Source organism: Anomaloglossus baeobatrachus, chromosome 12 (genome assembly GCF_048569485.1).
Source record: "Anomaloglossus baeobatrachus isolate aAnoBae1 chromosome 12, aAnoBae1.hap1, whole genome shotgun sequence".
Classification (NCBI taxonomy): Eukaryota; Metazoa; Chordata; class Amphibia; order Anura; family Aromobatidae; genus Anomaloglossus; species Anomaloglossus baeobatrachus.
In genome coordinates, this window is record NC_134364.1 from 134,790,680 (window position 1) to 134,815,556 (window position 24,877).

The 24,877-nt window shown below is 52.3% G+C and overlaps 1 protein-coding gene across 1 annotated transcript in view; it reads left to right on the forward strand.

Annotated features, from left to right (window-relative positions):
• TMEM87A (transmembrane protein 87A) overlaps nt 1–24,877 on the forward strand; it is a 141,767-nt gene that overhangs the window by 84,345 nt on the left and 32,545 nt on the right. Inside the window, 1 exon segment of the mRNA XM_075331210.1 lies at nt 24,246–24,322. Coding sequence (XP_075187325.1) covers nt 24,246–24,322 — 77 coding nt within the window.

Sequence of the window (24,877 nt, forward strand, 5' to 3'; positions counted from 1 at the left end):
GCGTCCGCCAATTCGGTAGTTTTGCGCAGAGCCTTGTGGTTAAAGGACTGGAAAGCGGATGCTGGTTCCAAAAAATGTTTAACCAGTTTGCCTTTGTCTAGAGAGAGACTGTTTGGCGAGCCATTGGCTGACATCATTAAGCAGTCCAAGGGTAAAGACTCCTCTTTACCACAACCCAGAACACCCAAACCTCAGCAGAAAAAGTGGCAGCAGAGGTTTCAGTCCTTTCGAGGTTCGGGCAAGACACCATTTACCTCGTCCAAAGGGACTCAGAGGACGCAAAGAAACTCAGATTCGTGGCGGACTCACACACGCCCCAAGAAAGCAAATGGAGGTACCGCTTCCAAAGCGGCTACCTCATGACTTCCAGCCCCCCCCCTCCGCATCGCCGGTCGGGGGCAGGCTCTCCCGCTTTTCCGGCATTTGGATGTCACAGGTCAAAGACCGGTGGGTGACGGACATTTTGTCTCGCGGGTACAGAATCGAGTTCAATTCCCGTCCTCCAGCTCGGTTCTTCAGAACCTCCCCACATCCAGACCGAGCAGATGCTCTGCTGCAGGCGGTGGGCTCCCTAAAAGCGGAAGGAGTGGTTATCCCAGTCCCTCCTCAGGAACAAGGGCAAGGGTTTTACTCCAATCTCTTTGTGGTTCCAAAAAAGGACGGCTCGTTCCGTCCTGTTCTGGATCTAAAACGGCTCAACAAGCATGTGCACGCCAGGAGGTTCCGGATGGAAACCCTCCGCTCTGTCATTGCCTCAATGTCCAGAGGAGACTTCCTTGCCTCAATAGACATCAGAGATGCTTATCTCCACGTGCCAATTGCTACAGAACATCAACGTTTTCTACGTTTTGTGATAGGAGACGACCATTTTCAGTTCGTAGCTCTTCCATTTGGTCTGGCGACAGCCCCACGGGTCTTCACCAAGGTCATGGCGGCGGTGGTAGCAGTCTTGCACTCTCAGGGACACTCGGTGATCCCTTACCTAGACGATTTATTGGTCAAAGCTCCCTCTCAGGAGGCATGCCAACTCAGCCTGAATGCTACGCTGGAGACTCTACAGTCTTTCGGATGGATCATCAACTTTCCAAAGTCGATCCTGTCACCGACTCAGTCACTAACGTATCTTGGCATGGAGTTTCATACTCTAGCAGCGATAGTGAAGCTTCCGCTGGACAAGCAGCGGTCACTACAGACAGGGGTGCAATCTCTCCTGCAGGGCCAGTTGCATCCCTTGCGGCGCCTCATGCATTTCCTAGGGAAGATGGTGGCAGCCATGGAAGCGGTTCCCTTTGCGCAGTTTCATCTGCGCCCACTTCAATGGGACATTCTCCGCCAATGGGACGGGAAGTCAACGTCCCTGGACAGGAAAGTCTCGCTTTCCCAGACGGCCAAGGACTCTCTACAATGGTGGCTCCTTCCCACATCATTGTCTCAGGGAAGATCCTTCCTGCCCCCATCCTGGGCAGTAGTCACGACAGATGCGAGTCTGTCAGGGTGGGGAGCAGTATTTCTCCACCACAGGGCTCAGGGGACGTGGACTCCGCAGGAGTCCACCCTTCAGATCAATGTTCTGGAGATCAGAGCAGTGTATCTTGCTCTACTGGCCTTCCAACAGTGGCTGGAAGGAAAGCAGATCCGAATCCAATCGGACAACTCCACAGCGGTGGCATACATCAACCACCAAGGAGGGACGCGCAGTCGGCAAGCCTTCCAAGAAGTCCGGCGCATTCTAATGTGGGTGGAGGACAGAGCATCCACCATATCCGCGGTTCACATCCCAGGCGTAGAAAACTGGGAAGCAGACTTCCTCAGTCGCCAGGGCATGGACGCAGGGGAATGGTCCCTTCACCCGGACGTGTTTCAGGAAATCTGTCGCCGCTGGGGAGTGCCGGACGTCGACCTAATGGCGTCCCGGCACAACAACAAGGTCCCGGCATTCATGGCGAGGTCGCGCGATCAAAGAGCTCTGGCGGCAGACGCCTTGGTTCAAGATTGGTCGCAGTTTCAGCTCCCATACGTGTTTCCACCTCTGGCGCTCTTGCCCAGAGTGCTACGCAAGATCAGATCCGAGTGCAGCCGCGTCATACTCGTCGCTCCAGACTGGCCGAGGAGGTCGTGGTATCCGGATCTGTGGCATCTCACGATCGGTCGACCGTGGTCACTGCCAGACCGACCAGACTTACTGTCCCAAGGGCCGTTTTTCCATCAGAATTCTGCGGCCCTGAACCTGACTGTGTGGCCATTGAGTCCTGGATCCTAGCGTCTGCTGGATTATCTCAGGGAGTCATTGCCACAATGAGACAAGCTAGAAAGTCGAATTCGGCTAAGATCTACCACAGAACGTGGAAGATTTTCTTGTCCTGGTGCTCTGCTCAGGGAGTGTCTCCCTGGCCATTTGAATTGCCCAAGTTTCTTTCCTTCCTGCAATCGGGGTTAGAAAAGGGCTTGTCGCTCAGCTCCCTTAAAGGGCAAGTTTCGGCACTATCCGTGTTTTTTCAGAAGCGTCTAGCACGTCTTCCTAAGGTGCGCACGTTCCTGCAGGGGGTCTGTCATATTGTGCCCCCGTACAAGCGACCGTTAGATCCATGGGATCTGAACAGGGTACTAGTTGCTCTCCAGAAGCCGCCCTTCGAGCCTCTGAAGGAAGTTTCCTTTTCTCGGCTGTCGCAGAAAGTGGCGTTTCTTGTTGCAATCACATCGCTTCGGCGAGTGTCTGAGCTGGCAGCTCTGTCATCCAAGGCTCCCTTCCTGGTGTTCCACCAGGACAAGGTTGTGCTGCGCCCCATTCCGGAGTTTCTCCCTAAGGTCGTATCCTCTTTTCATCTTAATCAGGATATTTCCTTGCCTTCTTTTTGCCCTCATCCGGTTCACCGGTATGAAAAGGCCTTACGTTTGCTAGATCTGGTGAGAGCACTCAGAATCTACATTTCCCGCACGGCGCCCATACGCCGTGCCGATGCACTTTTCGTCCTTGTCGCTGGTCCGCGCAAGGGGTTGCAGGCTTCTAAAGCCACCCTGGCTCGATGGATCAAAGAACCAATTCTAGAGGCCTACCGTTCTGCGGGGCTTCCGGTTCCTTCAGGGCTAAAAGCCCACTCAACCAGAGCCGTGGGTGCGTCCTGGGCATTACGTCACCAGGCTTCGGCTCAACAGGTGTGCCAGGCAGCTACCTGGTCCAGTCTGCACACTTTCACCAAGCATTATCAGGTGCATACCTATGCTTCGGCGGATGCCAGCTTAGGTAGAAGAGTCCTGCAGGCGGCAGTGACACCCCCGTAGGGGAGGGCTGTTTTGCAGCTCTAACATGAGGTATTTATTTACCCACCCAGGGACAGCTTTTGGACGTCCCAATCGTCTGGGTCTCCCAATAGAGCGCTGAAGAAGAAGGGAATTTTGTTACTTACCGTAAATTCCTTTTCTTCTAGCTCTTATTGGGAGACCCAGCACCCGCCCTGTTGTCCTTCGGGATTTCTTGGTTGTTTGCGGGTACACATGTTGTTCATGTTGAACGGTTTTTCAGTTCTCCGACGTTATTCGGAGTTAATTTGTTTAAACCAGTTATTGGCTTCCTCCTTCTTGCTTTGGCACTAAAACTGGAGAACCCGTGATACCACGGGGGGGTATAGCCAGAGGGGGAGAGGCCTTGCACTTTTAATGTAGTGCTTTGTGTGGCCTCCAGAGGGCAGTAGCTATACCCCAATCGTCTGGGTCTCCCAATAAGAGCTAGAAGAAAAGGAATTTACGGTAAGTAACAAAATTCCCTTCTTCTTCAGCGCTCTATTGGGAGACCCAGACGATTGGGGTATAGCTACTGCCCTCTGGAGGCCACACAAAGCACTACATCAAAAGTGCAAGGCCCCTCCCCCTCTGGCTATACCCCCCCCGTGACATCACGGGTTCTCCAGTTTTAGCTTTGTGTGCGAAGGAGGTCAGACATTCCATGCATAGCTCCACAGATTTTAGTCAGCAGTAGCTGCTGACTATTTCGGATGGAAGAAAAGAGGACACATATAGTGTCCCCAGCATGCTCCCTTCTCACCCCTGGATGGTGTTGTAAGGTTGAGGTACCTATTGCTGGTACAGGGCTGGAGCCTGACATGCTGTTTTCCTTCCACATCCCCTGGTAGGGCTCTGTGGAAGTGGGATCCTGCCGGCCTCTCAGCTCTGACGCCGGGCTCCATCCACAGACCCATTAGAACCTGATGGAGACGGAGCAGGAGTACGATCAGGGACAGGCCCTGCATCATACAGGTACTCTGTGTCCCCGGCAGGCACAGACACACTCCGGGCTGGCTGGGTGTTGTAGTGCGCCGGGGACCGCAACGTTGGAGTTAGTGTCCCTACAGATTACTGGGGGATTTTTTGTGTATGGGAACGCAGCGCCGACCCCCTCTGGACCGGGCGGCGCTGCTGTGACTTGTGGTGCGCCGGGGATCCGCCGTCCGCGCTTTTACGGCGGCGGCGGTTATAAATTGAGTCCCCGGCTTTTTGGGCCTAGGACGCCGGCAGCTCCGATTCGTTCCCGCCCCCACCCTGTCATTCAGGGTAGGGGAGAGACGCTGTTCGCTAGCAGCGACGAGGGCTGGAGCCTGATTTACATGCTCCAGCCCTCTCACTAGGCACAGAGGGAAGCAGGCTTCCCGCTCTTGGCCAGGAACGCCCAGGGCCCGCCCCCCTTCCTCTCTCGAGACGCCGGCAGCCATTACATGCAGCCTGGCTGGAGGAAGGACGCAAGGCTCTGGGAGACCTGGACTAGGGGCTATCTGGCGACCACACACCCGCTTTTTAAGCGGGCGGTAAGCGATTTTTCTGTGCTGGTCCCTCTAGTGCCTCACGGTGTATCGGTGTACTGTACAGATATATAGATATTGTATTTCTTGCACTGTGAGGTCGCTTCTGGCTGCATCTCCCAGATCACTCTGTGGAAGCAGCAACATGCCATCCTCAAAACGCAAGGCTGCCAAGGCTAGGGCTGTGTATACTGCGTGTGCTGCATGTGGGGCTAATCTACCAGCAGGCTCCGATGACCCCCATTGTGTGCAATGCTCCGACCCGGTGCTGCTTCGCCAGCCGGAGTCAGGAGAGGTAGTGACCCAGGCTGAGACGCTTGTAAGTTCTGCCCCGGTGACAGGGACAGACTTTGCAGTTTTTGCGGATAATATGTCGGTGTCTATGGCAAAAATCCTTGAAACTTTGCAATCTATGCATGGGGCTCAGTCTGTGGGCACGGCGAGGCCTCTGTCCTCAGGTCCCCCTCACTTGGAAATCCAGCCCACAGGGGGGTCCCCGGCTTCACAGGCCGAGGATTATGACTCAGATGATAGCCCCAGCCACCCTAAGCGAGCTCGCTGGGAAAGACCCTCGACGTCATCACACTGCTCAGGGTCTCAGCGCAATCAGTCTCCCTGTGATGCGTCTGATGAGAGTGATCAGGAATCCATTCCTGGAACCCCTCTCAACCTGGATACCCCTGATGGGGACGCCATGGTAAACGACCTTATCTCAGCCATCAATAGGCTGTTGGATATTTCTCCCCCAGCCCCCTCAGCAGAAGAGGCGGCTGCGGAGCAGGAGAAGTTTCGTTTCCTTTATCCCAAGCGTAAATTGAGTGCTTTCTTGGATCACTCTGACTTCAGAGAGTCAATCCAGAAGCACGACGCTCACCCAGAAAGGCGTTTCTCTAAACGATCTAAAGATACGCGTTTCCCTTTCCCCCCTGAGGTGGTCAAGCGCTGGACCCAGTGCCCAAAGGTAGACCCCCCGATTTCCAAACTCGCAGCTAGGTCCATAGTTGCAGTGGAGGATGGCGCTTCACTTAAAGATGCCAATGACAGACAGATGGACCTTTGGTTAAAATCTGTCTATGAAGCTATCGGCGCGTCGTTTGCTCCGGCATTCGCAGCCGTATGGGCACTCCAGGCTATATCAGCTGGCTTAGCAAAAGTGGATGCTATCATACATCCAGCAGTGCCGCAAGTGGCCCACCTTACCACGCAGATGTCGGCGTTTGCGTCTTACGCTATCAATGCGGTCCTAGAATCTACCAGTCGCACCTCCATGGCGTCCGCCAATTCGGTAGTTTTGCGCAGAGCCTTGTGGTTAAAGGACTGGAAAGCAGATGCTGGTTCCAAAAAATGTTTAACCAGTTTGCCTTTATCTAGAGAGAGACTGTTTGGCGAGCCATTGGCTGATATCATTAAGCAGTCCAAGGGTAAAGACTCCTCTTTACCACAACCCAGAACAACCAAACCTCAGCAAAAAAAGTGGCAGCAGAGGTTTCAGTCCTTTCGAGGTTCGGGCAAGACACCATTTACCTCGTCCAAAGGGACTCAGAGGACGCAAAGAAACTCAGATTCGTGGCGGGCTCACACGCGCCCCAAGAAAGAGGTACCGCTTCCAAAGCGGCTACCTCATGACTTCCAGCCCCCTCCCTCCGCATCGCCGGTCGGGGGCAGGCTCTCCCGCTTTTCCGGCATTTGGATGTCACAGGTCAAAGACCGGTGGGTGACGGACATTTTGTCTCGCGGGTACAGAATCGAGTTCAATTCTCGTCCTCCAGCTCGGTTCTTCAGAACCTCCCCACATCCAGACCGAGCAGATGCTCTGCTGCAGGCGGTGGACTCCCTAAGAGCGGAAGGAGTGGTGATCCCAGTCCCTCCTCAGGAACAAGGGCAAGGGTTTTACTCCAATCTCTTTGTGGTTCCAAAAAAGGACGGCTCATTCCGTCCTGTTCTGGACCTAAAACGGCTCAACAAACATGTGCACGCCAGGAAGTTCCGGATGGAAACCCTGCGTTCTGTCATTGCCTCAATGTCCAGAGGAGACTTCCTTGCCTCAATAGACATCAAAGATGCTTATCTCCACGTGCCAATTGCTACAGAACATCAACGTTTTCTACGTTTTGTGATAGGAGACGACCATTTTCAGTTCGTAGCTCTGCCATTTGGTCTGGCGACAGCCCCACGGGTCTTCACCAAGGTTATGGCGGCGGTGGTAGCAGTCTTGCACTCTCAGGGACACTCGGTGATCCCTTACCTAGACGATTTATTGGTCAAAGCTCCCTCTCAAGAGGCATGTCAGCGCAGCCTGAATGCTACGCTGGAGACCCTACAGTCTTTCGGATGGATCATCAACTTTCCAAAGTCGATCCTATCACCGACTCAATCACTAACGTATCTTGGCATGGAGTTTCATACTCTAGCAGCGATAGTGAAGCTTCCGCTGAACAAGCAGCGGTCACTACAGACAGGGGTGCAATCTCTACTGCAGGGCCAGTTGCATCCCTTGCGGCGCCTCATGCATTTCCTAGGGAAGATGGTGGCAGCCATGGAAGCAGTTCCCTTTGCGCAGTTTCATCTGCGCCCACTTCAATGGGACATTCTCCGCCAATGGGACGGGAAGTCAACGTCCCTGGACAGGAAAGTCTCGCTTTCCCAGACGGCCAAGGACTCTCTACAATGGTGGCTCCTTCCCACCTCATTATCTCAGGGAAGATCCTTCCTGCCCCCATCCTGGGCAGTAGTCACGACAGATGCGAGTCTGTCAGGGTGGGGAGCAGTATTTCTCCACCACAGGGCTCAGGGGACGTGGACTCCGCAGGAGTCCACCCTTCAGATCAATGTTCTGGAGATCAGGGCAGTGTATCTTGCTCTACTGGCCTTCCAACAGTGGCTGGAAGGAAAGCAGATCCGAATCCAATCGGACAACTCCACAGCGGTGGCATACATCAACCACCAAGGAGGGACGCGCAGTCGGCAAGCCTTCCAAGAAGTCCGGCGCATTCTAACGTGGGTGGAGGACAGAGCATCCACCATATCCGCGGTTCACATCCCAGGCGTAGAAAACTGGGAAGCAGACTTCCTCAGTCGCCAGGGCATGGACGCAGGGGAATGGTCCCTTCACCCGGACGTGTTTCAGGAAATCTGTCGCCGCTGGGGAGTGCCGGACGTCGACCTAATGGCATCCCGGCACAACAACAAGGTCCCGGCATTCATGGCGAGGTCGCGCGATCAAAGAGCTCTGGCGGCAGACGCCTTGGTTCAAGATTGGTCGCAGTTTCAGCTCCCATACGTGTTTCCGCCTCTGGCGCTCTTGCCCAGAGTGCTACGCAAGATCAGATCCGAGTGCAGCCGCATCATACTCGTCGCTCCAGACTGGCCGAGGAGGTCGTGGTATCCGGATCTGTGGCATCTCACGATCGGTCGACCGTGGTCACTGCCAGACCGACCAGACTTACTGTCCCAAGGGCCGTTTTTCCATCAGAATTCTGCGGCCCTGAACCTGACTGTGTGGCCATTGAGTCCTGGATCCTAGCATCTGCAGGATTATCTCAAGGAGTCGTTGCCACAATGAGACAAGCTAGAAAGTCGAATTCGGCTAAGATCTACCACAGAACGTGGAAGATTTTCTTATCCTGGTGCTCTGCGCAGGGAGTGTCTCCCTGGCCATTTGCATTGCCCAAGTTTCTTTCCTTCCTGCAATCGGGGTTAGAAAAGGGCTTGTCGCTCAGCTCCCTTAAAGGGCAAGTTTCGGCACTATCCGTGTTTTTTCAGAAGCGTCTAGCACGTCTTTCTAAGGTACGCACGTTCCTGCAGGGGGTCTGTCATATTGTGCCCCCGTACAAGCGGCCGTTAGATCCATGGGATCTGAACAGGGTACTAGTTGCTCTCCAGAAGCCGCCCTTCGAGCCTCTGAAGGAAGTTTCTTTTTCTCGCCTGTCACAGAAAGTGGCGTTTCTTGTTGCGATCACATCGCTTCGGCGAGTGTCTGAGCTGGCAGCTCTGTCATCCAAGGCTCCCTTCCTGGTGTTCCACCAGGACAAGGTAGTGCTGCGCCCTATTCCGGAGTTTCTCCCTAAGGTCGTATCCTCTTTTCATCTTAATCAGGATATATCCTTGCCTTCTTTTTGTCCTCATCCGGTTCACCGGTATGAAAAGGACTTACGTTTGCTAGATCTGGTGAGAGCACTCAGAATCTACATTTCCCGCACGGCGCCCATGCGCCGTGCCGATGCACTTTTTGTCCTTGTCGCTGGTCCGCGCAAGGGGTTGCAGGCTTCTAAAGCCACCCTGGCTCGATGGATCAAAGAACCAATTCTAGAGGCCTACCGTTCTGCGGGGCTTCCGGTTCCTTCAGGGCTAAAAGCCCACTCAACCAGAGCCGTGGGTGCGTCCTGGGCATTACGTCACCAGGCTTCGGCTCAACAGGTGTGCCAGGCAGCTACCTGGTCCAGTCTGCACACTTTCACCAAGCATTATCAGGTGCATACCTATGCTTCGGCGGATGCCAGCTTAGGTAGAAGAGTCCTGCAGGCGGCAGTGACACCCCCGTAGGGGAGGGCTGTTTTGCAGCTCTAACATGAGGTATTTCTTTACCCACCCAGGGACAGCTTTTGGACGTCCCAATCGTCTGGGTCTCCCAATAGAGCGCTGAAGAAGAAGGGAATTTTGTTACTTACCGTAAATTCCTTTTCTTCTAGCTCTTATTGGGAGACCCAGCACCCGCCCTGTTGTCCTTCGGGATGTTTTTTTGTTGTTTGCGGGTACACATGTTGTTCATGTTGAACGGTTTTTCAGTTCTCCGATGTTATTCGGAGTTAATTTGTTTAAACCAGTTATTGGCTTCCTCCTTCTTGCTTTGGCACTAAAACTGGAGAACCCGTGATGTCACGGGGGGGGTATAGCCAGAGGGGGAGGGGCCTTGCACTTTTGATGTAGTGCTTTGTGTGGCCTCCAGAGGGCAGTAGCTATACCCCAATCGTCTGGGTCTCCCAATAAGAGCTAGAAGAAAAGGAATTTACGGTAAGTAACAAAATTCCCTTCTTTTAGAGGGCGACTATTTCCTTCGGGGACCGATTTCCCAAAACCATCAACAAGCGGGAACGCGGAGTGTCGCCTCCCCGTACCCCCTCCTGCGACGCTGGATCCTGGGCTGTTACTCACTGGACGACGGGTCTCATGGCACCGATTTTCCAGAGCCCAGAGCAGATGACAAACTTCCTCAGTCCCTCTGGCAGGCTCTGAGTTGATACACGCTCTGCACCAAGTGTGACCAGGCACAGCAGGCATCAGAATCTCCACACTGGAGCTGAGGTGAGATCCTCACCTGACAGGAATTTTAGCTGATGAATCCTCCCTGACAGGAATTTTAGCTGAGGAAATTCACATGGGCTGATTGCAGACTCCTGCATAGCATTCCACCGGTGGCGGGGGGAGAGCTCCCAGGACTCAGTGCACCCGCAGCTGCGGTACACTTATGGAGTTTTCTCTATCCACCGTTGTTGTGCAGGGCTGGAGGGGGGAAGGGGAGTGCCTTCCCACCATTTTATTATATTTCTTCATGTCGACGTTCTTGTCGGAGCTAAGCCCTGCCCCCGCCGACACTCGATAAGCCACGCCCCCTCACGAAAGCGCGTGTAGCTCTCCTCACACAAGCGCTCTGCAGAGCATCGCTCCCTCTCGTTGTGATCAGAGCCTGTGGGCGTCTCTCAGAGCTGGCTTCCTCCTTCCCACAGGAACTGGGACACAGGAGGTGGGGTTATATCCTCACTTGTTTTCTCACATTAGCTCTGCAGAGCATTGCTCCCTCATTACAATCAGTTCGTGGCTCATCAGCCTTGGGCTGCAGTCACATGTTTTTATGCCCTGCACAACTACAGCAACAACTATAAGACTTCTAATGTACAGCCTATTATTCAGCCTGCACTACCTGCCACGCTGAGCTACTAGGGGTTGATAGCACCTCTTCCTTCTGCGAGTCCGGTGCCCTTGTAGCTCCCCCCCCCCCTTCCCGCCACCACCACAGCAGCCGCTTCCAGCCCAGTCCCCCGGAATGGGCACAGTTTCCAGAACCTGGTGCTGGCTATGCAACATCATCCTCACACCCCTCGAGCCCCCTGGACAGAACGCAACCTGATGACACCTCTATAGAGGGTCCTTGTGATAAGAATCAGCCCTCTGCTTCACCGGTTGCAGATCAGAAAAAGGGCATAACCCCATGGTTCTCCCTCGGGGGTACACAGATGGGGTTCTCCCACATGTTCCACGGTCTCTGAGGAGCCGGAGGAAGGGGAATGATTTTTGTACCAGGATGATTCCTTGGTTTCCACCTCCCCGAGCGATCAAGCTGCGATGGACTCCCTTATTGCAGCAATCACCCAAACTCTGCATGTGGAAGATCTCCCATCCACTACTACTGACCCTGCGGTCTCCTTTAAAAGGGTGAAGAAACCTCAAAAAAAAAAGGTTTTGCCGGCACTTCGGTATCCTTAAACTCATGGACTCCCGGTACCCCTTTGGCTTAGCTGTCTCTAACGGCTACCCCCCCTTTCTTTGTCGCTCTATTGGGAGACCCAGACAATTGGGTGTATAGGCTATGCCTCCGGAGGCCGCACAAAGTATTACACTAAAAGTGTAAAGCCCCTCCCCTTCTGCCTATACACCCCCCGTGCTCCCACGGGCTCCTCAGTTTTTTGCTTTGTGCGAAGGAGGCAGACACGCACGCACAGCTCCACAGATTAGTCAGCAGCAGCTGCTGACTATATCGGATGGAAGAAAAGTGGGCCCATATAGGGCCCCCAGCATGCTCCCTTCTCACCCCACTCTTGTCGGCGGTGTGGTTAAGGTTGAGGTATCCATTGCGGGTACGGAGGCCCACATGCTGTTTTCCTTCCCCATCCCCCTCAGGGCTCTGGGTGAAGTGGGATCCTATCGGTCTCCAGGCACTGAGACCGTGCTTCATCCACAACTCCTGGGAGACTGCTGGATAGGAGCCGGGTATCGTTCAGGGACATCGCCCTGCTACTTGGAGGTACTCTGTATCCCTGTGGGGACAGCGCACAGCAACACTCCAGCTTTGCTGGGTGTGCTAGTGCACCGGGGACCGCGGCGCTGACCGGGTTAATATGTGCCATTACACACTTAGCGTTGCTGAGTGTGTTTATGTATAGGGACTGCCGCACTGACCGCCGCTGCCATGGAAACACCGCGGCGCGGCTGGGACTTGTAGTGCGCCGGGGACTTCCACGCCGGCCGCGCTTTTACGGCGGCCGCGTTTATTACTAGAGTCCCCGGCTTTTTGCGGCCTAGTTTCCTTTCTTCCCACCCCCAGCCCTGACAGGCAGGGGAAGGGCGGGACGCTGCACAGAACGAGCAGCACTGAGGGCTGGAGCATGCTTTGCATACTCCACCCCTCTCACTGTGCACAGTGCGGGCACCAGTTCCCGCACTTTCTGGGTCACGCCCACGGCTCCCTCCTCTCCTCAGGACGCCAGCAGCCATTCCTGTCAGCTCCTCGGACGCTGCAGAGGGGGACAAAGTCTGGGAGACCCAGGCAGGGACTCTGGTGGCCTCACAACCGCTTTAAGCGGGTGGTAAGCAGCACCTGTGGTGCTAGCCCCATTGTGCAGTAGTGTAACATTGTATGTTTATGGTATATATATTTTACACTGTATGGTGCACAGTTGATTTCTGGCTATATACCCTATTGTGTTGCTCAGGGAAGATAATAGCATGGCGCCCACGAAAGGCAGGGGTGCCAAAACACAGGCTTTTTATGCTGCCTGCGCCGCATGTACGACCCCGCTACCGGCAGGGTCCACTGACCCTCATTGTGTGCACTGTTCGGCCCCTGTGGCACTTACTCAGCCAGAGCCTCTGCTAAGAGGGGCCCAGGGGGAGCCACCTGCTGACACTGTCCAGGTGACGGGGACGGAGTTTGCAAAACTCTCTGAGACTATGGCTAAGATACTAGAAGCCTTGCAGTCCAGGCCGGTATCTCAGCACAGGGACTCTGTTGAATCTTTGTTCCCTGGCCCACCTCAGTTGGACCAACAATGTCCTCCCGGGGTATCTCATGGGTCCCAGGCTGAGGGTTCTGACACAGACCCCAGCCCCAGACCGACTAAGCGAGCTCGCTTAGATTTTCCCTCGACATCATCATATTGTGCAGGGTCTCAGCGGGGGGAATCTCTGGTTGATGACGCGGAGACAGCTGATCAGGATTCTGATCCTGAGGCCGCTCTCAATCTTGATACTCCGGACGGGGACGCCATAGTGAACGACCTTATTGCGTCCATCAATCGTATGTTGGATATTTCTCCCTCAGCTCCTCCGGTGGAGGAGTCAGCTTCTCAGCAGGAGAAATTCCGTTTCAGGTTTCCCAAGCGTACACCGAGTATGTTTCTGGACCACTCTGACTTCAGAGAGGCAGTCCAGAATCACCATGCTTGTCCAGATAAGCGTTTTTCTAAGCGCCTTAAGGATACACGTTATCCCTTTCCCCCTGACGTGGTCAAAAGTTGGGCTCAGTGTCCCAAAGTGGATCCTCCAATCTCCAGACTGGCAGCTAGATCCATACTTGCAGTGGAAGATGGGGCTTCACTCAAAGATGCCACTGACAGGCAGATGGAGCTCTGGTTGAAATCCATCTATGAAGCTATCGGCGCTTCTTTTGCCCCAGCATTCGCAGCCGTATGGGCGCTACAAGCTATCTCAGCAGGTCAAGCGCAAATTGACGCAGCCACACGCACGTCCGCGCCACAGTTGGCATCCATAACCACTCAGACGTCGGCATTTGCGTCTTGCGCTATTAATGCTGTCCTGGACTCTGCGAGCCGTATGGCGGTTGCAGCCGCCAATTCGGTGGTACTACGCAGGGCCTTGTGGCTACGGGAATGGAAGGCAGATTCTGCTTCCAAAAAGCGCTTAACCAGTTTGCCAATTTCTGGCGACCGATTGTTTGGCGAACGTTTGGATGAAATCATCAAACAATCCAAGGGAAAGGATACATCCTTACCCCAGCCCAAACCGAACATACCCCAACAGAGGAGGGGGCAGTCGAGGTTTCGGTCCTTTCGGGCCGCGGGCAGGTCCCAATTCTCCTCGTCCAAAAGGCCTCAGAAAGATCAAAGGAACTCTGATGCATGGCGGTCTAAGTCACGTCCTAAAAAGGCCACCGGAGGTGCCGCTACCAAAGCGGCTTCCTCATGACTTTCGGCCTCCGCAATCTGCATCCTCGGTCGGTGGCAGGCTCTCCCGCTTTTGCGACACCTGGCTGCCACGGGTAAAAGACCGTTGGGTGAGAGACATTCTGTCTCACGGTTACAAAATAGAGTTCACCTCTCGTCCCCCGACTCGATTCTTCAGGTCATCCCCGCCTCCCGAGCGAGCCGAGGCTCTTCTGCAGGCGCTGGGCACTCTGAAGGCAAAAGGAGTGGTGGTCCCTGTTCCTCTTCAGCAACAGGGCCACGGTTTTTACTCCAACTTGTTTGTGGTCCCAAAGAAGGACGGGTCTTTCCGTCCTGTCCTGGACCTGAAACTTCTCAACAAACACGTAAAGACCAGGCGGTTCCGGATGGAATCCCTCCGCTCCGTCATCGCATCAATGTCCCAAGGAGATTTCCTTGCATCGATCGTTATCAAAGATGCTTATCTCCACGTACCGATTGCTCCAGAGCACCAGCGCTTCTTGCGCTTCGCCATAGAAAACGAACACCTGCAGTTCGTGGCACTGCCGTTCGGCTTGGCAACAGCCCCACGGGTTTTCACCAAGGTTATGGCTACTGTAGTAGCGGTCCTCCACTCTCAGGGTCACTCGGTGATCCCGTACTTGGACGATCTGTTGATCAAGGCACCCTCTCAAGAGGCATGCCAACACAGCCTCGACGCTACCCTGGAGACTCTCCAGAGTTTCGGGTGGATCATCAATTTTCCAAAGTCAAATCTGACACCGGCCCAATCGCTGACATACCTTGGCATGGAGTTTCATACCCTCTCAGCGATAGTGAAGCTTCCGCTGATCAAGCAGCAGTCACTACAGAAAGGGGTACAATCTCTCCTTCAAGGCCAGTCACACCCCTTGAGGCGCCTCATGCACTTCCTGGGGAAGATGGTGGCAGCAATGGAGGAAGTCCCTTTCGCGCAGTTTCACCTGCGTCCTCTTCAATGGGACATCCTACGCAAATGGGACAGGAAGCCGACGTCCCTCGACAGGAACGTCTCCCTCTCTCAGGCGACCAAAGCTTCCCTTCGGTGGTGGCTTCTTCCCACTTCATTATCGAAGGGGAAATCCTTCCTACCCCCATCCTGGGAGGTGGTCACGACGGACGCGAGTCTGTCAGGGTGGGTAGCGGTTTTTCTCCACCACAGGGCTCAGGGTACGTGGACCCAGCAAGAGTCCTCGCTTCAGATCAATGTTCTGGAAATACGGGCAGTGTATCTTGCCCTGAAAGCGTTCCAGCAGTGGCTGGAAGGCAAGCAGATCCGAATTCAGTCGGACAATTCCACAGCGGTGGCATACATCAACCACCAAGGCGGCACACGCAGTCGGCAAGCCTTCCAGGAAGTTCGGCGGATTTTGATGTGGGTGGAAGCCACGGCCTCCACCATCTCTGCAGTTCACATCCCAGGCGTGGAAAACTGGGAAGCAGATTATCTCAGTCGCCAGGGCATGGACGCAGGGGAATGGTCCCTTCACCCGGACGTGTTTCAGGAGATCTGTTGCCGCTGGGGGGTGCCGGACGGCGACCTCATGGCGTCCCGGCACAACAACAAGGTACCGACGTTCATGGCACGGTCTCAAGATCCCAGAGCTCTGGCGGCAGACGCCTTAGTTCAGGATTGGTCGCAGTTTCAGCTCCCTTATGTGTTTCCTCCGTTGGCACTGTTGCCCAGAGTGTTACGCAAGATCAGGGCCGACTGCCGCCGCGTCATCCTCGTCGCTCCAGACTGGCCGAGGCGGTCGTGGTACCCGGATCTGTGGCATCTCACGGTCGGCCAACCGTGGGCACTACCAGACCGACCAGACTTGCTATCTCAAGGGCCGTTTTTCCATCTGAATTCTGCGGCCCTCAACCTGACTGTGTGGCCATTGAGTCCTGGATCCTAGCGTCTTCAGGGTTATCTCAAGACGTCATTGCCACTATGAGACAGGCTAGGAAACCAACGTCCGCCAAGATCTACCACAGGACGTGGAAAATTTTCCTGTCGTGGTGCTCTGCTCAGGGTTTTTCTCCCTGGCCTTTTGCCTTGCCCACTTTTCTGTCCTTCCTTCAATCTGGACTGGAAAAGGGTTTGTCGCTCGGCTCCCTTAAGGGACAAGTCTCAGCGCTCTCTGTGTTTTTCCAGAAGCGCCTAGCCAGACTTCCACAGGTACGCACGTTCCTGCAGGGGGTTTGTCACATCGTTCCTCCTTACAAGCGGCCGTTAGAACCCTGGGATCTGAACAGGGTGCTGATGGTTCTTCAGAAACCACCATTCGAGCCAATGAGAGATATTTCTCTCACGCCTTTCACAGAAGGTGGTTTTCCTAGTAGCAGTCACTTCACTTCGGAGAGTGTCTGAGCTAGCAGCGCTGTCATGCAAAACCCCTTTCCTGGTGTTTCACCAGGACAAGGTGGTTCTGCGTCCGGTTCCGGAATTTCTCCCTAAGGTGGTATCCCCCTTTCATCTCAATCAGGATATCTCCTTACCTTCTTTTTGTCCTCATCCGGTTCACCAATGTGAAAAGGATTTGCACTTGTTAGATCTGGTGAGAGCACTCAGGCTCTACATTTCTCGGACGGCGCCCCTGCGCCGCTCGGATGCACTCTTTGTCCTTGTCGCTGGCCAGCGTAAAGGGTCACAGGCTTCCAAATCAACCCTGGCTCGGTGGATCAAGGAACCAATTCTCGAAGCTTACCGTTCTGCTGGGCTTCCGGTTCCCTCAGGGCTGAAGGCCCATTCTACCAGAGCCGTGGGTGCGTCCTGGGCTTTGAGGCACCAGGCTACGGCTCAGCAGGTGTGTCAGGCGGCTACCTGGTCGAGCCTGCACACTTTCACGAAACACTATCAGGTGCATACCTATGCTTCGGCAGATGCCAGCCTAGGTAGACGAGTCCTTCAGGCGGCGGTTGCCCACCTGTAGGAAGGGGCCGTTTTACGGCTCTATCACGAGGTATTATTTACCCACCCAGGGACTGCTTTTGGATGTCCCAATTGTCTGGGTCTCCCAATAGAGCGACAAAGAAGAAGGGAATTTTGTTTACTTACCGTAAATTCCTTTTCTTCTAGCTCCAATTGGGAGACCCAGCACCCGCCCCTGTTTTTTTGTGTGTACACATGTTGTTCATGTTGAATGGTTTCAGTTCTCCGATATTCCTTCGGATTGATTTTACTTTAAACCAGTTTATAATTCTTTTCCTCCTTCTTGCTTTTGCACCAAAACTGAGGAGCCCGTGGGAGCACGGGGGGTGTATAGGCAGAAGGGGAGGGGCTTTACACTTTTAGTGTTATACTTTGTGCGGCCTCCGGAGGCATAGCCTATACACCCAATTGTCTGGGTCTCCCAATTGGAGCTAGAAGAAAAGGAATTTACGGTAAGTAAACAAAATTCCCTTCTTCCCGGCCTCCCGCCTGCTTGAAAGACCCTCCTGTCTTTTACTTGATGGATCCTCCTTCAAGGACCCAACAGACAGACAAGTGGAGCAGCTCGGTCGCTCCGCCTTGAGGCCTCGGGTCCCTCTGTCCTTCCATGTGGGTCGCACAGGCACCAGGAATACCAGTTTTCCTCAGACCGTCACAGAAGTAACAGTTCACATTGCTGCGGCAGTGGAGTACCTCATGCTGGCCTCCCTCGACGCTGCTACCTGCGCAATATTTGCCGCCTCAAATACCATAGCCATCCGTAAGGCCCTCTGGTTCCGATAATGGAGAGCGGACTCTGTCCCTAAGAAGCCTCTCACAGTACTCCTTTCCAGACCAATGGTTTAGCGATCGTCTGGACAGGCTCTTTTTTCTGACGCCACGGGAGGAAAAGAGTACCTTCCTCCTTCAACTCTAGCCCAGGACATTTTTTACTAAACACGCAGGGCCCAACCTTCTCAGCCCTCCCCAAGTTCATCTCGTCCTGGCAGTCTAGACAAAGACTGAGGAGTCTTGTCCTCCTCCATCTGGGCTGCCGCCTCAGACTACAAATGGGTGCGAGACCCTCTGTCTTCCGGTTGCCACATTGAATTCCGGACCCGATCCCCGGGTTGGTCTTCTCTCTAAACGGCAGGGGTGATAGTACCTGTTCCAGACGGCGAGAGGTTCAAGGCCTTCTATTCCAACCTCTTGTGGTCCCCAAAAAAGGACGAGTCAGTTCGACCCATCCTGGACCTCTAACACCTGAGCAAACGTGCACGTAAGGAGATTCAAAATGGAGTTCCTATGGTCCATTATTACCGCTATGGTCTAAGGAGAATTCCTTGCCTCCATATCTATCAGGGGCGCGTACCTGCACATACCCATCGCCTAAGCTCACCAAAAGTTTCTCCGCTTTGCGGTTCAGGACTTCTTTTTTTTTTTTCTTATTTGTAGCCCTACCCTCGGCCCTGCCACAGCACCAAGGGTCTTCACCAAGCTCATGGCGGCCGCCATGAGTGCCCTTCACACCAGGAGAGTGGCTGTTCTGCCTTGCTTGGATGACCTCCTCATCAAGGGCTCAACCAGCGTGCAGATCTCTGTGGGCACCCTATCCCGCTTAGGGTGGCTTCTGACTCCAGTCAAACCATCCCCGGTCCCGTCAAAATCCGTCACCTCCCTGGGCATGTCCTTGGACATCCTTCGGGGCTTGATCAAGGCGACCGCTCTACAACAAGCGGTACACTGCCTTCTATGTACTCCTCTCTCTCCATACGATTCAGTATGAGAGTGCTAGGTAGGATAGCAGCGTCTATAGAGGCAGTGCCGCTCGCTTAGCCACACCACCACCCACTGCAGCTTGCGCTTCTTGCTGCCTGGGACAAGAGCCCTTTTTCCTGGACGAACTTTTCACCTGACTCCTTTAGTCAGGTATGCGCTTTGCTGGTGGGTTCAGCCCTCTCCCATATCGAGAGGGATATTTTCTCTCCCAAGTGGACTGGCTACTCCTGACCACGGACGCCAGCCTCTTAGGCTGGGGAGCAGCATACTGGCTCCACACTGCTTGGGGATGTTTGACGCCACAGGAGTCTTCCCTTCCCAGAAATCATCCTGAAAATCAGCGCGATCTTTCTCGCGCTCAGTTCGTTCCCCCATCTGCTAGCAGGCCGTTTGAGTCGGGTCCAATTGGACAATGCTACAGCTGTGGCCTTTGTCAATCGGCAGGGAGGTAGCAGCAGCAAGACAGCTTATCTCGAGGTCCTCAGGATCCTCACCTCGGCCGAATCGATGGGGTCTGTGATTTCAGCGGTACACATACCAGGAGTAGAGAACTGGGCGGCGGACCTTCTACGTCGAAAAGGCCTGGCCGCCGGAGAGTGGTTTCTCCACCCAGAAGTGTTCCCACAATCTGCACTCGCTGGGGTACACCAGACGTGGATCTAATGGCCTCAAGGTTGAACACAAAGGTACCCGCATTCTTAACCAGGTCACGTGATCCACAGTCCATTGGCACGGATGCTCTAGTCTCCTCCTGAAGTCTCTTCCGTCTACCTTACATGTTTTTCGCCTCTGCCCCTGCTTTCGCGAGTAATCAAGAAGATCAAGGCAGAAGGAGTCCCGGTGATACTAATAGCACCGGACTGGCTCAGGCGCGCCTGGGACGCCGAATTAGTACAATTGCTCATGGTGCCTCTTAAGCATCCCAGGCCTGCTGACTCAAGGTCCCATTTCCCATTTGAACTTCAGAGCCCTGAAGCTGACGGCCTGGCCATTGAGACCTGGACTTTAACAAGAGAGAGATTCTCTCCCGCGGTCATCTCCACCATGATCAGTGCCCGAAAGCCGGCCTTCATCCTGTACATACCACCGTACGTGGAAAACTTTCCTATTCCAGTGCAGGGAATTTAATGTCCAACCTATGCCTCTGGCGATACCCAGAATTCTTGTTTTTTTGCAGTCAGGTTGCAAAAGGGGTTGGCCCTCAGCTCCCTTAAGGGGCAGGTTTCATCTTTCTCAATATTCTATCAATGCCGTCTAGCTTGCAATCCGCAAGTCAAGACCTTCCTCCAGGGCGTTTCCCATCTAGTTCCCCCGTACAAACAATCGCTGGACCCATGGGCCCTCAATCTCGTTTTGGACGGTCTCCAGAGCTTCCCCTTTGAACCTCTTAAGGAATCTTCTCTTGCTCTTCTTTCCTAGAAGGTAACATTCTTAGTGGCGATTTCGTCCATCGGACAAGTTTTGGAACTGTCACACTCTCTTGCCGCGAACCCTTACTGACCTTTCATCAGGACAAGGTGGTTCTACGCCCCCTTCCAGATTTTCTTCCGAAGGTTACTTCCCCGTTTCATTTGAACAAGGACATAGTTCTGCCTTCCTTTTGTCCACACCCAGTCCATAGGGTGGATAGGTCCTCTACATTCGCTAGACCTTGTGAGGGCTCTCAGATATTACGTATCCAGGACAGCCCATTTAGGAACATGGACTTCTTGTTCGTCATTCCTGGATGGTCTAAGAAAGGAGAGGCAGCTTCATAGGCAACGCTGGCTCGCTGGATTCGCTCTGCGATCCAGGAAGTCTACCACTTGCAACTCAAGCCCATTCCGAGTGGGCTGCGGACTCATTCCACGCGAGCAGTTGTCGCCTCTTGGGCCATTAGGCATCAGGCTTCAGTGGAACAGGGGTTTAAGGCTGCAACCTGGTCTTGCCTACATACTGTTTCAAAGCATTTCCGAGTCCATACCCAGGCTTCGGCTGAGGCGAACCTAGGTAGGCAAATTCTGCAAACGATAGTGGAGCACCTATCTCGGTAGGCACTCCTGGCTATCTGGGACTGGTTCCTAGTCCTTGGGTTGTGTTGTTTGTTTACCCACCCAGGGACTGCTTTAGGACGTGCCATGGTCCTGTGTCCCCCAATGAGGCGTCAGAGAAAAACGGATTTTTGTGTACTCACCGTAAAATCGTTTTCTCTTAGCTATCATTGGGGGACACAGTACCCTCCCTGATGCCCTGTTGGGCCTTAGTTTTTTCTTTCTCAGTACTTTTTTGTTAGGAGTATTCACTTACGTTATTTGTTACTTGTTCTCCTACTGCTTGTGTACTAAAACTGAAGTAGCCTGGCTGGGCCAGGGGGTTTTACTGCAGGGGAGGAGCTAACATCTTTGCATCTACTTAGTGTCCTCCTATGGATAAGCAGCATAACACCCATGGTCCTGTGTCCCCCAATGATGGCTAAGAGAAAACTATTTTACGATGAGTACACAAAAATCCGTTTTTTGTGATGCATACGGCCAGAGTCAACAATCTTTTACACCATTATACTGGCAAAAACATCTTTGAGAAGTCCCAAAGTTTTGGCGCAACTTAAAGCTGCTGTATATTTTTGCGGCTTTTGGTGCCAGTGACAAGGTATAGGGGGGAGATGTTAGATTTATGATGGGCATCACTACACCACAAGTCTTAGTCCATTCCCCAACTGGAGTGACATTAGGGGCGAAACACAAGTTAGTGATGAGTGAGCATACTCACCACAGCTCATTACTCGATCCAGCTTTGAGCATTTGAGTGAAAATTAGGATTGAGAAAAAAATTGCAGATAGGAACGGCCCCATAGTGTAACATTGGTCCAAGTGGAATGCGTGGTTTTGGGTTTTTTAGGTTTTTTTTTTTTGTTTTTAAATTACATTCCACTTCTCCGATTTTACTTGCCATGTGTCCTAGGCCTAATGGTGTAAATTTGGTGTGCCCTCTAAATAACTCAACACACAGCCGTTAATGCAAAACTTGGGCCCAAAAATGACTATTTTGTGTGGTTATCATTATTTTCAAGCACTCCTTTAACTGTTTTGGGCATGGAGGTCATTGGATCTTCACAGGAGACACTGGATCCTCTTCCATCCTCCAAGATGACATAACAGAGCTGGTGGATGGTGGAGACCTTGCGCTCCTCCACCTTTCATGTGAGGAGGCCCCACAGATGCTCAGTAGGGTTTAGGTCTAGAGATGCTCGGCCGGTCCAGCACCTTTGCCCTAAGTGTCTTTATCATGGAACTGGTCGTCTTGGAGTTGTTTGGGGTGGTTATTATGTTGGAATAGTGCCCTGCGGCCCAGCTTCTGAAGAGAGGGGGCCATGCTCTGCTTCATTTTGTCACAGTACATGTTGGCATTTTTGATTCTCTCAATAAACTGTAGCTCCCCAGTGCTGGGACACTCATGCAGCCCCGAAGCATGATACTCCTCGACCATGCCTGACTGTAGGCAGGACACACTTGTCGTCTTCTTCCTCTCCTGGTTGCTGCCAATTATTCTTAATACCTTCTGAACCAAATAAGTTTTTATCTTGGTCTCAGACCACAGAACGGTTCCAGTAACCTAAGTCCCTCATCTGCTTGTCTTCAGGAAACTCTGGGCTTTATTGTGCATCATCTTTAGAAGATGGGGAAAAAAGTTTTTAAAAATGTGGGAAAAAGTTACCCCCCTTTTTGCCCCACTGAAAATAAAACAAAAAAAAAAATACAAATTCGGTATGGCTGCTTTCAGACATGTCCAATCTATCAAAATATAAAATAAATTAATCCGGTCGGTACACATATATATAATGGTAAAAAAAACCAACAGAATTTCGTTTTTTGGGCCGCCGCAACATGGCGATAAAATACAATAAGCAGTCACAATATATTTACCCAAAAATAGAATCTGTAAAAACAACTGCTCACGGAGCAAAAAATAAGCCATTGCATAGTCCCAGATCCCAAAAAATAAAAACTATTTCGGTCCTCTGAAAAATGGCTTTTGGAGCAATTTTTTTTCACTGCTTAAATTAAAAGAAAACGATTCATTTGTGGTATCTACATAATTGTACTGCCCTGGAGAGTCAGACTGCCAGGTAAGTTTTACTAAAGTGATTCCCCTAAAATAAGACCTTCCCCAAAAATAAGCCCTAGCGGGATTTTGATTTTTTTTTTTTTTTTTTTTTTTTTAGACTATGCTTAAAATATAAGCCCTACTCCAAAAATAAGCCCTAGTTGCAGTATAATAAATTGTCCAAGCAGCTAAAGTTTAAAAAAAAAAAAAATTGCGCTCATCAGATCCCACACAGTTGGCAAGTCTGGCTGTCACACAGATCTGCGTTGCTGTCAGGTCCCTTGGCGTTTCAGCTACATTGTACTGCAGCTCTCACAAACAAATCGGGTCGCAGTATCACTCCGCTCTCACTAGTCTGCTCGAGTGATACTTCTTCCGGCGGTATTCACTGCACTGCTCGTCACTCGGCAGTTTTTGGCCGTGTTCGCAGTGACGTCTGGTTATACCCGATTGAACTTTGACTGTCACTGTGCGAGTCTTGCATCGGTACAACCCGGCACGGCTTACGCTCTCCTGACAGGAGTGGGTCCGGCTGCATGTAATTCCATGCAACTGAGGTGCTCTTGTCAGGAGAGTGTGCGCCGTGCCGGGTGATACCGATGCGAGACTCGCTCCAGTCATGCACAAGTGGAATCATACCCTCAGTGTCAGTATGCTTCTCGAGCGATGAAGCAGAGCTGACATTGCTGCGCCTGTGGACTACGTCGGATAAAGGAGTTTTTTTTATAATAAAGATGGAGTCTCTAAATGTTTTTTTTGTTTTATTTCTAAATAAAAAAAAATCAATTTTTTTTAATTTTTACTAGAAATTCATGGTGGCCATGTCTAATTACGCGTGACATCATGAATTTTGGACTTAGTACCAGCTGAGTATACAAAGCTGGCATTTAACCCCTTTATTACCCAGCGTGCCACCACCATCAGGGCCGCTGATCGAGCCAGGTAAAGCGCATGGAAATGGCGGTAAGAAACATGCATCATTTCCAGGAGCGGCTGCGGACTGTGGTTTTTAGCGTTGGGAGCCCAGAACGTTTAAGCCTCACCACGCTGAAAATCCCAGCCCCCAGCTGCCTGGTTTAACTTGACTGACGATCAAAATACTCTCTCTCCCTTGATTTATTGGAGGGGGTCACAGTACTCCTATAAATACTATTTTTTTTATTTTAGGGATTAGGAATGTTGCTTTTATTAGTTGGGCTGCTCTTGTTCTGGATTTATGGTTTATCTTTTGTTGGCTTCTATTAGCTCTTATGGCTGATGTACAGATTGCCTGAGCTCAGTTCTGCAGGACGGGTATCGCCTGCACAGCAGCAGCGGAGTATACTCACAATCTGTGCACAGAGAAAGGGGACAAATACCTATTTGTATTATTGTGACTCCTCGTACGTTCCCTTTTCTTCTCCTCAAACCAATGATTTCTTGCAGTTTTGCTGGACATTTTCTGCAGGGTCATCGGTTGTTTACCCTTCCATTCCTCATTGTTACTGTTGTCCTTTCCTCTAGGTTTGCCTTCTCACCACTGAACGAAGAAGACGAGGAAGATGATGAACAAAAGGAACCTATGTTAAAAGAGAGCTTTGGTATGTCTCTGCCGTAGAGCAATAGTCCTCTTCTGCCCGACACTCTTATCCAGGGGACTCAGTTATGCTATTTCCTATGGTAAAAAGCTAAACTAAGTCCCCTCTAATCCAATAGTCAGCCGGCTATGCCCAATGTAAGAGCAGTATGGCTGGGGATTTATAACCTACATGTCACGTAACCCTTTAACCTGTGATATAGATAGCTATAGAGATATATATATATATATAATTTGGTAATATGTCACAGGCGGGGTGCAGGTGTATGGAGCGGTCTCAGGACCTGCGCCTGCTCCATACACTGCATGTATTGGCTGTGTTATACAGCCGGCACCTGCCTCTTAGCAGCGGTGACTGCAGAGAACTCCAATCCTTTGTTTTTGGTTTGATAATGGTTCTGGTGTCTGTCTGGCGCCCATTCCCGCCCTCATTCAGGACACTATGGTCTGTGGCTGGGCTGCATACAAGATACTTATAGCTACTATACACTGCAATATTATATAGTACATGTGATCACAGGTTTAGATGACATTTGGAAACTAAAAAATATGTAAAAAT